A 14,193-nucleotide genomic window follows, 5' to 3' on the forward strand; every position below is an offset into this window, starting at 1 on the left:
GTGAGGAAGAGGTTTAGTGAGGGTTATCAGCCCCCCCACAAAACAGTAAGCCTGTAGCTATTCACAAATAGCACCTCTATAATAACTACAGCCAAAAAGGACCCAAGCAGTAGTAAGGTACTCCAATTCAGAGCTGGAGAACGTCTAGCACCATACGTGGTCAACCAGTGTCATTGTAACCCCCTCCCATAGAAAATAATGGAGTTAAGAACTTAAGAAATTAACATTATTTTTCTGAATGAAAATGTTCCCATGGAATTTTCAAATAGTTCCCCCTTTGAAATAAAAAAATATAATCTCCTTTCTGCCAAAAACTGTTCTGCATGCAACGGAGGCACCATTATGCAAATGTGCCTACGATGGCACTAGGCTGTTGAAACGTGCCAGTGCAGGGAGAAAGGACAGGAATTCACTGTATTGCTTTACTAGTTGCATTCTTGCCCTTTCACTTTGGCATAGAGCAGTGCAGCAAGCAGCCATCCTGCATGGCCCTATGCCAAAATCCCACCAATCAGCCCTCTGCTTTAATATGGATTGCAATTGGTGCTAAAAGCACAGCCTCCCCCTCACTTACTCCAATCTTTTTAAAGTGCCATGGAGCATGGGCAGAACCAATATTAATACAGGAGAATAATGGAAGGAAGAAGGAGTCAGGGAAGACAGTGCTGTGGATCTGTTTCCTGAGATCAATGGCAAACCTGTGAATTGCTATAACTGCTGGCAGGAATTGAAACCAGGCTGGAGTGAGTGTCAATAAAGACGGGTGCGCAGGTGGTGTGAATAGCAGGTTGGTAATGGGTCTAGCTGTTATGATAGTGGGGTTTATGTGGAAGTTGGATGGTGTGGATATAGTGCTGATACTGTGCAAGGCTGGTGTGGGTTTTTCAATGATGTTGTGCAAGCTTTATGTAGGTACTAGGGGTGGAAGGGCAGGTTTAGTTGTTGGGATCCTGGGGGGGGGGGGCAGGAGTAGTATAGTTGATGGGATGATTTGGGAATTAGATGCTGTAAGTGGCCCACATGGGTTAGTGGAAGACTGTTGTTGATGTGTATGTTGCACTGATTTGCATGCTGGGGTGATGCAGGAAATGGTTTGGCGTGGATGCTGGACTGGCGGTGCCTACAGTGCTAATGCCAACAGTGGTGACAACAGAGGTGAGAGTTAGAAGGTACTAATAAAGTCACAGCACAGAAGTCACTTCATGTGGACGTGTGGCTGGTGTCCCACCAGCAGACGAGGAAAGTAGGGAGAGGACTCTGGCAGACTGTGGGTATTTTTGGGCACAGTGTGGGCATTTTTTAGCACACTTGCCAAAACAGACGCAACCCCTGGGGCATGGTGGTTATCCTTGGACACTGATGGTGGGCATCCCTGACAGAGAATTGCTACCTATCAATAAAGATGGATATTCCTTTGCGAAACTGTTACACGGTTGTGAGGCTAAATCGGTCTACCTGGGCAGTAATACTTGTGAGCACTTGATTAAAATGTCAATTGCGTGAAAACCAACATCCTATTGACCAAAAAAAGGTCTGTCATTGACAACATTTTGGTGGTGGAGTCATTTATTTTAACAAAATTAGTAGCTGATATTTAGTAACAAAATCTGTGTATGTTCAGAAAATGTATTCGGTGTTGGGAAAAATAGTTTCCTAAAAAAGTAAAAAACTAGGTTTTGAGGCGAAAATGTCTATACATTAAGATAATGGCACGATACATTTGATGTTGTTTGTTTATTAGTAATTCACAGTGAATTGTGACTCCGTATGTATTTCTATCAGTATTTCCTTGAAGAGGTTCTTGTTGCTATGGCTATTATTTCATGCAGGGGCGTAACACAAGCCCCTGTAATGTTGGGACCGCACGTTTGCGGTCTAGTTGACAAGCGCACGTAGACGTGCGCATACGCGGCGGCGTACGACGCCGCGTAGGTTATAAAATAAAGGTGGGCGTGTCCCCGGGTTGGTCGGGACCACGCGAAAGACCAAACCAGGTGTCCGTGTGAGTCTCTGCGTAGCGCGCCTCCAGCATGCGCGCCCCCCAGGTTATCAGAACCTGACAATGGCGACGAGGGTTCGCTGATCCCACGCTGTGCCCCTCACATGCTCCGACCTGTCTTCTGGTGCCTACGGAGCCGGCCTGGCCCCTGCATGCATTCCCGGCGAGCCTAGATGAGGCCCTGGCCACGACGCCGCGGAGGTGACGCAGTGCGGTCGCGCCATACGCACTCTGCTGCACGTGTGCCCGGCATCTCCTGGCCCCGCCAAGCGCGGTGGGAAGGGCGCAGCGGTGTCGCGCGGATCTACTAGGCCGCAACACGTGCCAGTCGGCGCAGAGTGTGCCGGTGGTGCCACGCCCTACACAGAGGCGGCAGTGGTCTCTGAAGTGGACGCCCTTTCCCCAAGACCCCCAGCGGTGGATTCCTGACCGGCTCCAGCCGACGTCCCTGATTGCCCCACGGCAGGGCTGCCTTCACCCGCGCCACGATGACGGCCATCCCTCCAATCGAGCCATTTGTGGTCGACGGTGCGCCTGCATCCCTAGCGCCCAGGTGGAAAGACTGGACTGAGCGCCTACAATTCTATTTTGAAGGAGCAGGGACGGCGAGGGAACGGCGCCGTGCACTCCTCCTCCACCTAGGAGGTAAGGACATTCACCGTATTTACAAGACTTTGACGGAGGCTACGCCGCACACCTATGTCACCCTCCTGCAGGCACTCAACGCCTATTTCGAGCCCATGGCCAGCAAGGACTACGAGAGATTTATCTTTCGTCAGGCCAGGCAGGAGGCGGATGAATCGCTTGATCCCTTCCATGGGAGACTGAGGGAGCTCGCCAGCACTTGTGGATTCAGAGATGAGCAAGAAAAAATACGCGGTCAAATAATTCAGAACTGCTACTCGTCCGACCTAAGGGTCAAAATCCTGCAAGAAGATGGGAAGCCCCTTGCCGAGATCCTGAAGCTAGGCCGCTCCAAGGAACTGTCAAGAGCGAGAGCATAGCACATGGAGGCGGCCTTGCACAGGCCGGTGAAAGTTGAACAGGTCAACGTAGCAGAACAAGTGAATGTCGTCCGACCTAAACAGCGGCCGTTCGGGGGGAAGAAGCCACAAGAACGGCGGAAAGACTGCGGATACTGTGGAGGCACGCCTCACCGAGCGAAAGACTGCCCAGCAAACGGCAAGAAATGTGGCGCATGCGGGCGGATGAATCATTTCGCCTCAGTTTGTAGATCCTCGAAACAGAAGCCGGAAGCAGCACACGCCATCAGGGACAGCCCAGAGAGCGAGGACATGGATGACGACGTCCATGATTACCCCATACACTATGTCTTTGCCATCGACCATCCTGCCAGGAAGAAGAAGCGTTTCCCAAAGTGTCGAATAAGAGTGAACCAGCAAGAGGTGAGAGCCACCATAGACACGGGGGCCTCCATAGAATTGATGGCAGCGGATGTATATAACCAACTACGTGACAAGCCAACACTAAAAAAGGCGAAAATCCGAGTGTTTGCCTACGGACAGAAAACTCCGATACCACTCATCGGGTGCTTCCAGACGGAAATCCATCATCAGGACAAGAAAGTCCCCTCCACCATATACGTGACGAAGGAAGGGAGTGGCATGCTACTCAGTGGGAGGACCGCTGAAGAACTTCAGCTCATCTTCTATGCCATGGCAGTCCTAGAGGATGAATTGGATGCCATTCTCGAAGAATTTGAAGACACGTTTCGGGGCATTGGATGCCTCAAGGGAAAAGAGGTGTCGCTGCACATAGACCCGTCCATCCAACCAGTGGCCCTCAGACACCGGAGGATTGCCTTCCACCTCCGGAAGAAGGTGGAAGAGGAACTCGAAAGTTTAGAGAGACAAGGAATAATCGAGAAAGTTGATGGGCCCACGCCCTGGGTGTCACCGATCGTGGTAGCGAGGAAACCCAAACAGCCAGGGCAGGTCCGCATATGCGTGGACATGCGCCTGCCCAACGCAGCGGTTAAACGGGAGCGTCACCTGACGCCTACCATCGAAGACATTCTGAGCGAACTCAATGGCGCCAAATGGTTTTCCAAAAAGGATCTCCGCCCAGGTTACCACCAGCTGCCCCTGCACCCAGACTCCAGGTACATCACTACTTTCTCCACCCATGTGGGCCTACGCCGATATCGCCGCCTCAACTTCGGCATATCAAGTGCTGCTGAAGTTTTCCAAAATACTATCCGAGAGGTGCTCAGCGGGCTCCCGGGCGTACTCAACGTCAGTGACGATTTGCTAATATATGCCCAATCTGTGGAAGAACACCACCAGCGGTTGAGAGGGGTTCTGCAAAGACTCAAGGACTCTGGCCTCACCCTGCACCGCGAAAAATGCCAATTCCTCCGCAACACCATCAGCTTCTTTGGATATACATTCTCAGACAAAGGCATTGCGCCCGATCCAGAGAAGGTCAAGGATGTACAGACAGCTCCCGCCCCAACGAACATCTCTGAGGTGCGGAGCTTTCTAGGGATGGTTAACTTCTGTGGTCGTTTCATCCCAGACCTCTCTAACCTCACCCGACCTCTCCGAGAGCTCACGAAATCATCCACCCCCTGGCAGTGGGGCGATGAACAAGATGAAGCATTCCGCAACACCAAAGCAGCCCTATCGGCGGAGAAAACACTCTCCTACTTTGACCCCTCCAAACAGACCAACATCGCCGTTGACGCCAGTCCCTTTGGCCTGGGTGCTGTCCTCACACAACGTCAAGGAGAAGACGACTGGGCGCCGATCGCATACGCAAGCAGGTCTCTGACAGAGACAGAACAGAGGTACTCTCAGATAGAGCGGGAAGCCATAGCGATTCACTGGCCGTGCAGACATTTTCATATGTATGTATATGGGCACCCGTTCACTGTCTCGACGGACCACAAACCCCTAATTCCACTATTCAGGGGAACGGTATCCAAACCACCTCCCAGGATTGAAAAATGGATACTGCAGCTGCAAGAATATGACTACCTGCTAGAATTCAAACCGGGAGCCACCAACCCAGCGGACTTCCTCTCACGACACCCAAGGGCGGCCACCCCGGGAGAAAAAGAGGATGCCGAAGACACAGAGTCATATGTGAATGCAGTGGTTGAAAGGTCCAGACCACTCCCCATGAGTTTGGACATGATCATCGAGGCCACCAAGAATGACGAGATTTTCCAGCTGGTGTCGAACGCCATACGCACGAATGAGTGGAAGACACTCCAAACATCGATAGGCAAGAGAACACCGCAAGCGAAAACAGCCCTGGAAGCGTTCTTGAGAGTCAAGGAGGAACTGTCAGTGGACAGCCAAGGGTGCGTGTTAAGGGGGCCCAGAATCGTGATGCCTTCTACCCTCACCCATCAAGCCATCGCACTCGCTCATCGAGGACACCAGGGAGTGGTGAAAACAAAGAGCAGACTTCGTGCAAAACTGTGGTTTCCTGACATGGACTCACAAGTGGAACGAGCCGTCAAGGAGTGCCAGTGGTGCCAAGCAGCGGGGCACCCAGAGAGCCCGGCCCGATTATCACAGAAATTGGCCCGGAGAAGCCGTGGGAACATGTAAGCGCTGATTTTGGTCATCTGCCAGATGGGAGACACATGCTGGTCATCATGGATGACTACACTAAATATCCGGAAGTGGAAATAGTACCATCCCTCACCGCAAAGGAAGTGATTGCCAAATTTGAGAAGACCATCGCAACCCATGGCATTTTCGAGAGGGTCAAAACTGACAACGGGCCCCCCTTTCAAAGCCAGGAGTTTGCCGAGTATCTAGCAGAATGGGGGATACAACACAGGAAGATAACACCCCGGTGGCCGCAAGCAAACGGGGAAGTGGAGAGGTTTATACGCACGCTAAACAAAACCATCCGAATTGCCCATGCTGAAGGAACATCGGTGGAGAAAGGGATCTACTCATTCCTCCGAGAATACAGGCTTACTCCACACCGCACCACTGAGGCAGCCCCCGGTCCGTCCACGATGGGACGCATAATCCGAGACACCCTCCCTAATCACCACACCTGGAACCCCACCAGTGCAGAATCATGGAGGACGGCGTCCAATAGGAAGAAATCGAATGACTATACCAGTTTCCGGCGAAAGTCCAAAGAATCGTCCATTGCTGAGAATGACTGGGTCTATGTCCGAGACAGGTATCCAGGGAGCAAATTCAGGCTCCCGTTTGAACCACAACCGTGGACCGTCACTGGCCGCAATGGAACCATGATCACTGCCCAACGAGGAGAAGAAACGGTCACCAGGAACATCTCCTTCTTCAAAAAGGCCGTCAGCCCAAGGAATGACTTACCTGACTCCGAGAGGAATGGGGAGTCACCTGTTCGACCAGAAATCAACCAAAGCCCTCCTGAAAGCGCAGGCCAGAATTGGAACAACACCCCTGCAGAAGAACCACGTGTCTCTGAGACACCCAATGCCGCTACTCCCAGGAACCCCCAGAGCACCCTGGCCACCGGAACTCACAGCAGTGAACCACCCCGGAGAGTGCTGTTCCGTGGTGAAGCGGCAGGATATGGACTGAGAAGAAATCCAGCGCCCTCCTCCCAGATGGCCGACTAGGCAGTGGGCTGAGAGGACAGGGAGAGACTAGAGACTGGTAACAGGCCGGATGGCCGTGATTTTGTTATTTGTTTGATCTCCTTACCGTTACCACTTTGCTGCTGCGGATGTGTTGTTTTATACTAAAGGTGGAAAGGAATGTAATGTTGGGACCGCACGCTTGCGGTCTAGTTGACAAGCGCACGTAGACGTGCGCATACGCGGCGGCGTACGACGCCGCGTAGGTTATAAAATAAAGGTGGGCGTGTCCCCGGGTTGGTCGGGACCACGCGAAAGACCAAACCAGGTGTCCATGTGAGTCTCTGCGTAGCGCGCCTCCAGCATGCACGCCCCCCAGGTTATCAGAACCTGACAGCCCCCGCAGCCCACGCTGTGCGGGGGGGGCCCACGCTCCAGGGGCCCCGCGCGGGCCCCCCCTCACCCAAGCTACTTGCAAGCCTCAAGTCTGTGCGGCCACTCGCACCGTTTAAGTCATGATTGAAGTTCAACCATGAATTAAATGGTGCGCACGGCAGCAGCCTCCCGCCCTCTATATGAATTAAATTGTGCGCGCTGCGCACGTCACCACAGCCAGCAGCAGCGGGCTCTTTATTTAAATTATGCCATGGCCTTTAATTGGGTGGTGCGCACGCGCAGGAACGTGCTGGGCAGCAAGGGACTTTCACTTCTTTCCGCGCGCACGGCACACTGACGTGAACCAGAAGCCCAAACACTTTCTGTGCGTGCAGTACGGCATTGTGGAGATGGACCATCTGGGCAAAGTACTGACCACTTCAGGGATCAGAAAGTCAGTAAATGAGGTGCCGGAGCAGCTCCTCCCACCTCGCTGCTAGAACCACAGTACTGTATAGTGCAGGTGATCTGAAGTGCTGGGCGGCCTGTTCAAGAATGAAAAATATGACGCAGTTCCCAAAAACGAGGGCACACCAATTGGCAGCACCTGTGAAGGGGCCCCTAAAAAGAGAAACTGTGCCCCCCTCACCCCACCCGTACGTCAGTATTATTTGCTGTTGGCGAACTAAAGCAATTTCAACACAGGTTCGCTACCTCCTGGTGCCTGACTGAATCACATCTTCACAACAAAAAGTGAAGGATAGAATTTTCTAAGCCAAGGCTTTTTACCCAATGCCTGTGGGAAACATTCCACTGTAGTAAGCTCTTCTTTGCTGGCAGTGAAGGGATCAAACTGTGTAAACATTACTGTGCCCTTCCTAACGTACAAGTCCTCAGTTCTGATGCACACCTACACCTCAGGGCTATCGAGGAGAGGAGGTTGGTTGTAGTTTTGCCAGCAGGTGAGACGGGGGAAAGTCTCAGAGAGGAGTGTTGAAACTTTCACCAGTCTGCCTACTGTGGCACTGGTATGAAGAGGGTACGTGAAAGGGCAAACACCAATGTGCTCCATGAGAGAGTCTTAGGACATTGCGGCCACATCAGTGTAACTGCACATTTGAGCAGGGGGAACGAAATGTCATCTGACCCCAGCCCACTGCCCTCGGCGCCGCCTCAGCAGCTGCTGTGAGGAGTCTGCATGCTGCATTACAAGTGCCTGAGAGAGTTAGCGCAGGTAAAGTGTATTTTGTATTTACCCTAATTAAACTACGTAAACCTTGTTTGTGCCACAAATTATGTTATAATTGCTTACAGGACTAGTAAGGCTGTGCAAGTTAGTCTTTTATTTGTTTGTCTTTTTGTAACATAAATCACACCTCGGCTATGAGTGTGCCTCTCCTGCCCTCCATTTCAAGTGCTTTGCAGAAGTTCTAAGATCTTCTTAGTGTTTCTTGTTACTCAATTGGGTGTATTTTCTGATATTTATGTGTTTCCCTGGTCTTCATTGCTTAATTTTGCTTGTGACAAAGTGTCACTCATAGTCGTTGTAATGTCACTCATAATGACACTGAAATTATGAACATGTCACAAATAGCGATTTGAAACCTTGGCAGCTATGAGGATATTGAGGCATGTGTACATTAGAAAGAGCCTGCTCTGCCAATAAAACAGTATCTATATCCAACAGTTACTGTCGCATTTTTAACATTTCACACTGTTTGTGGCGCGTAAGCCTTTTTCATCATCATTGTTATGAATGTGAATTAGAAATGAACGGCTTTAGTGGAATATGCAGCGCACGCTATTATAAAGCTTATTTTCACAAAATAAAAGCAGAGAATACCTCACTCCACTTACTCATTGCTTTAACGACCCGGATTCTACTGCGGGCCGCAGAACGCCGGCCGGGGTCATTCACACAGGGCTGCCCAGCTCTGCATAAAGTGGACAGTGGTGTGCTGCTGGTGGTGGGCTTTTGAGCCTGGAACCACACCGACCAGCGGCGCCGCAGTCCGTTCCGTCACTCTCAGCTGGCCACCTCTGGTGTGGGGTGACAGGTCGGTACAGTCGGGGGATGATCAATGTATTTTGAATAATAGCGCAAGCTGCCTGTGCCGCTATATTCTTGAACTGCCGCTAGCTCGGCACATGACGCGCCGCCGATGGCAGGACGTCCTCCCGCCTATTGAAAAGACTAGAGTGTGTCTGACAAAACAGTCCTGACCTCACCCCCTGATTGACTAAGATTCCTCCTAGCCGTTGAATGCACTGATTCCTGGCGTCAGTCGCAGTGCGTCTAGGGTGAATAAATCTTGTTACATTGTGACAAGAGCCTGCTAGTAGCCTGAGCCAAGCCCCAAGCCTGCTGGGAGCAACGCGCCGCATTCTGCCACTCAGATTTCAGTATTTGGTGCATAAAAAGTGCTCGCCTTGACAAGACAGGCTCAGGCAATGCTATAATGCGTGAATTTGCATTTCAGTGCGGTGATGAGGAACACCACACTGAAATGCATTAGAGTCACACCTGATGCGTGATACTTGGCAGGCCTGTATCCTCTGCTGGCTCTTTCACCTATGTGTGCAGCCCGACTATCTAGAGACTCTCCTGTGACTTTCCCCAATGCTAGTCAGAGCTACCTGCGGCGGAACTGGAGTCAATCCCCGAGTCCGCGGAACTCCGACTGTATAATTATTAGGCACCTGAGAAGAGATCTATGTTCAACGGTCTATCGCATCCTGTTTGCTTACATACTCAGCTCAAAAAGATAAACAAACGTACTGGTTTTATAAAATCACAATACTAGCTAGGACCTGTGAGCAGCTTCTTAAATGAATTCTCATCCCTTTAGTCCACTCTTATGTAGTGCAATTCACTTCACATGAACGTAGAGTGGCGTGATGTTCATTTCCCGCCACATACAACAGTTGGGCTTCGACCTGATTTCTGTGCCTGCTGTTTGGCTGGTCATGGCACCACAAGTTGCCTGAGCTCTTAGAGAATTTTGGCATCATCCCACAAATCATTGTCCTGACCAAGAGACTTGTGATGCCTTTGTAAGGGAAGACCATTCTATCCACGATGGAGAAGCTGGTCCGGTGGACTAGAAAAATCCAAAATGATACTGATTACACAGAATAACAAGTGTCTGATCTTTGCTTCTCATCCCTCAATAGCGTTGAGGAAGAGTAGCCTGTGTATTACACTTGGAACACTATTCCCTAGGAACTATCCCTCCTTCCTCTTTTGTCCCGAGTAGGGACCCCTAGCTAAATTTAACAGCTAGGATATATAGCTCTTTAAATTTAGCTTGTTGGCCACAAATATGAACAAGGCTCACAGCTCCAGAAATCTTGAGCCCAAATGTCCAGTTCTGAGCTGTCCGCCTGTGTAAAGGTTTTTCCAAATGATTGGGATACCGGTACCAGGGATAAAAAATAAACCCTGGCACTTAAGTAGTCTGTTTAGAGCGATTGGCTACCCCATTTGCTCATGTAGTCCATACTTGTAAAATCTAAACATAGGGAGCCTATGTTTCAAGTGTACTGGCACTTTAACTGCAAGATAAAGTAATCAACCTCCTTTTCAAAAACTCATTGTGTTTTAATTATGTTGAGTGTATGTCCGAATTTACCACATCACAACAAAGCCTGCAACTTTTTGATACAAAGAATGGTTGTGCTAGACTTGTCGGGTATCTGTCGTGGTACTCTTTGTATCTGTCCTAAAAGATTGGGTGCTTTGATGCTCTGCATGTAGCAGTAGCGTAACAAAGGCATTCGCAGGCCCCGCAGTGCGTTTAGGCCCCTGAGCTCAGGGGCCCTCTCAGCACAGTCCCCTGGCCTGTCCGCTCCTGAGTGGGTCCAGAGGGGGGCCCCCTCAACTTTTGTTACGCCACTGATTTCATGAGCCGTGATGGAGCACTTTGTCACCTATAGTTATGAAACATTTTCTAGCATTACTTCTTTGGTGTTAGAAGGCACTTGCTACCTCAGTTGTCATAGCTTGACTCGTGAATTAATTTCATCACAAATGTTCTTATAATCACAAATATTATTATATCACTTCATTACATTATTTGTCTTCATTGTTGTCTGACGCTTGAGCCTGAGATAGGAATGGTGTGTGAAACTATAAGGTACAGTAATTTTGGTGTTCAAGCCTACGGGATCTGCCTAACCTATACGAATACCTCAGCTGCCTATGTCCTAACGCCTGGAGATGTGTGTCAAGTTTCATCTTCAAATCATGTTCTTTCAAAGAAGATGTTCCGGCATACATGCCAGAAAATCTGCCTGGAAGGGGGTGGATGGAAAAAAAGAAAGGAAGCAGGCAGTAGATGTACAGGCGGATGCTTTATACTTCTTGAAAAATGATAGGATCTTTAAGTCAAATTTCATACTCACATCATTTGAACAGTCAATAAAAACATCTACTTTTCTAAATTAGGGGTGTTTCCACAGTGTTTTCCAAGATTTATTTGGGATAAACTTTTGCAAAATCCCAACACTATGAAACACTGTGAAAGAAGTGTAATATTTAGAATTAACAATATTTATTAGGCACAATACAATCAATGTACGATCGTTCAAGTCACCATGGGGCCGGCGGGGTATTACATTATAACAAAGTAGTTCCTTGGTGCTAGTGATTTATAGTAAGCACCCCTGTTTCACTCTTAAACATTCAACTAACTTCGCAGTTTCTAGATAGCAACAGGGGAGGTAAAAGTGAGAGTAGGAAGAAAAGGCAGAGATCACCGGATAGGTATTATGAAGTGCCGACCTACAAATAATCTACCTATGGATCTGTACCACTCAGCAGGGTTGTCACTCCTGCTCTCTCGCACTACTCTATCATCACAGAACTCCACTACAATCATTTCAACCATAGTCTAGATTTACATTTTCCAGGAACACCCATGCCAAGTGTTCTTGCGAGAAGACTACTTCTTTCCCCTGTGATCATCTCGCACTTTTAAAGTGGAACCCTCTGTAGCAGTGAGATGCTTTACCTTGAAGTTGTGCTTGATTTTCAAAGTGGCTTTCATCCTCACTAATGTAGCTGGATGAAGGTCAGGAAAGAACAAATGTCTATGCTCCGACAAAGACACATTTTTTCAATTGATGACTTCCCTGGGTGTGCATTCTCTTCTATGATTACTGCTACCAACACCATTATCATTCCGATTGGACTTGCTTTTTGCTACTGCAAATCGGAGATAATGCTGAATGTTTTTCTCCCAGACGAATATACCTCTTCAGGCAAAATGTCCGAAGGTTTCAGCCAACACTTTAACAGATTTTCCCACTGAGCCAGAGAAGGCAACTCCAGTGGAAACTCCAGCATTTGCAGATGAATAAATCTCTGCAGGTTATCCAACATGTCCATCTTTTCCTCTAGCTGGACCATGGCTGACACAGCTCATAGTTTAGGCCCAGGATGTACAAACAGGTGCCAGTCAAGGCTCCCACCACACTTAGCAAAATGAGCCAAATGCGGGCACGCCGCACTGAGGATCACTCTGAAACAGATGATCTGGCTACCCGACACCTCAGGACTCACAGATGGACCTAAGAATGGGGGTCCGACATGGAGACCTAAAGAACTGTAGCCGTCTTGGGTCCTAGTGGCCCTGCTCCGCATTGTAATACTCTGAGAGTCCATCTAAGAACGTCCAGCTTTTTACAGAATTTGTTTGAACATATTGCAGCCATTTGCATCGTTGATCCATTTGTTCACTTCCCCCGCTTTCAGGGTTAAAAAGCGGCCACTGTTAGAGTAAGCCATGAAGATATTTGACTTTAGAGTTTCTGACCCAGTTTTCCCTTTATGTGGAAGGCAACAAGTCTACAGCTAGATCTCATTTTACCGCTGCCTAATATTCTGATTTTATTCTGAGAATATATGTTGAAAGCAGAGTTTCCTTTTTCCCCTAAAAACACATTTTGACCCTGATTTCGTTTCCTTCTTTTCCTCCCTACATCATTCCTGTTTTCTCATTTCCTCGCTAGAAATATTGTATTCGAATCTTTGTTTACCCTTGCACTGAACATGTGTTTCTTCTTACCTACATCTTGCTTTACATCTTTGTTTACCACCCTTTCTCTATCCCCTGTACATCTATCCACTCTTCTACATTCCTTTTATCACTCCTTCCTCTCTCTACCCTTAATTCCTTCACTTCTTCCTTATTTCTCATATTAGTAATCCCTTGCTAATTTCTTCATTTACTTCGTTTGTCAATCACTTCCTATGATATTTCCCCTCTTACCCATCTCACCCTTCATTCATGCCTTCCTTACTCCATCCATTCTTTCCAAATTATTTCCATCCCTACTCTCCTCCTTCCTTTTGAAGCACCATGTCCACTCTCTATTCCTCCCCTTAGCTGTATCCTTGCTTTTTTCCTCCCCTCCATCCTTGTCTTCCTTCTTTCCTTCCTCCATCTGTTCCCTGGCTCACCCTCTATCTTCTTCATTCTTTCTTTTTTTTCTTCTCACTGATTTTTCCTCCTTGATTTTGCCTGTTTTTCACTTTTCCAGGTGTGTTCGGGATTCGACGTACCAGACCTACGAATCACCAATGGACGAGGCTCGCTTTTCTTTCCGAGCTTTTGACTTCCTGCGTTATCACCCGAATGTCTACTTGCGTTGTAAGATGGTTGTCTGCAGTATAAACGACAATTCATCGCGTTGTCGCCAAGGCTGCCTAATGAGAAGGAAGAGATCCCCCGGACGATACCATCGAGAGCTGGAGGTTGTTGTTGGACCGATCCAACTGCTTGAGTAAAAAAGATGGGAACAAAATGTATGAAGCTGACATCTCCCACATGAAGCCAAAAATGATAAATTGTGCTTATCCTGTGTGAGTGTATTAAAGGATTATTGCTTAATTTGGCTGATGTTTATGACCTATGAGTACACTGTAACTTGACATAGTCATTAATGGACTCAAGACAGTTATGGAGTTCCTTAAATTGAAGGTCCCATGCTGGTGATGCTTTGGTGGCTCTGCTTTGCACATGCATGTGTCGTGCACACGTGCCAAAACATGTGGGTAAAGCAGTCAGAGGCTAACTCTCCTGACTCCCTAGAAACTCAGCAGGGCTGTATTGCATCTGGTGCACATAGCACATGCTAAAACAAGTGTTACTAAGCTCTCAATGTATTCACTTTCTAACACACAAGAAACTCAGCTGATTGGTACATACAATGAGACATGCACAGTTTCTGGTATTCTGAGGTCCGCATTCCGAGTGCCCCA

General features: G+C 48.6%; 1 protein-coding gene across 22 annotated transcripts in view; it reads left to right on the forward strand.

Moving 5' to 3' along the window:
- LOC144755239 (scavenger receptor cysteine-rich domain-containing protein DMBT1-like) overlaps positions 1–13,822 on the forward strand; it is a 593,569-nt gene extending 579,747 nt beyond the window's left edge. For all 22 annotated transcript variants that reach the window (XM_078643959.1, XM_078643958.1, XM_078643963.1 and 19 more), the window contains one exon: positions 13,473–13,822. In XM_078643959.1, coding sequence (XP_078500085.1) covers positions 13,473–13,719 — 247 coding nt within the window. In that variant the 3' untranslated portion in view covers positions 13,720–13,822. The remainder of the gene's footprint in view (positions 1–13,472) is intronic.
- Positions 13,823–14,193: the final 371 nt, after the last annotated feature.

The sequence above is a fragment of the Lissotriton helveticus genome, chromosome 5_1 (genome assembly GCF_964261635.1).
Source record: "Lissotriton helveticus chromosome 5_1, aLisHel1.1, whole genome shotgun sequence".
NCBI lineage: Eukaryota > Metazoa > Chordata > Amphibia > Caudata > Salamandridae > Lissotriton > Lissotriton helveticus.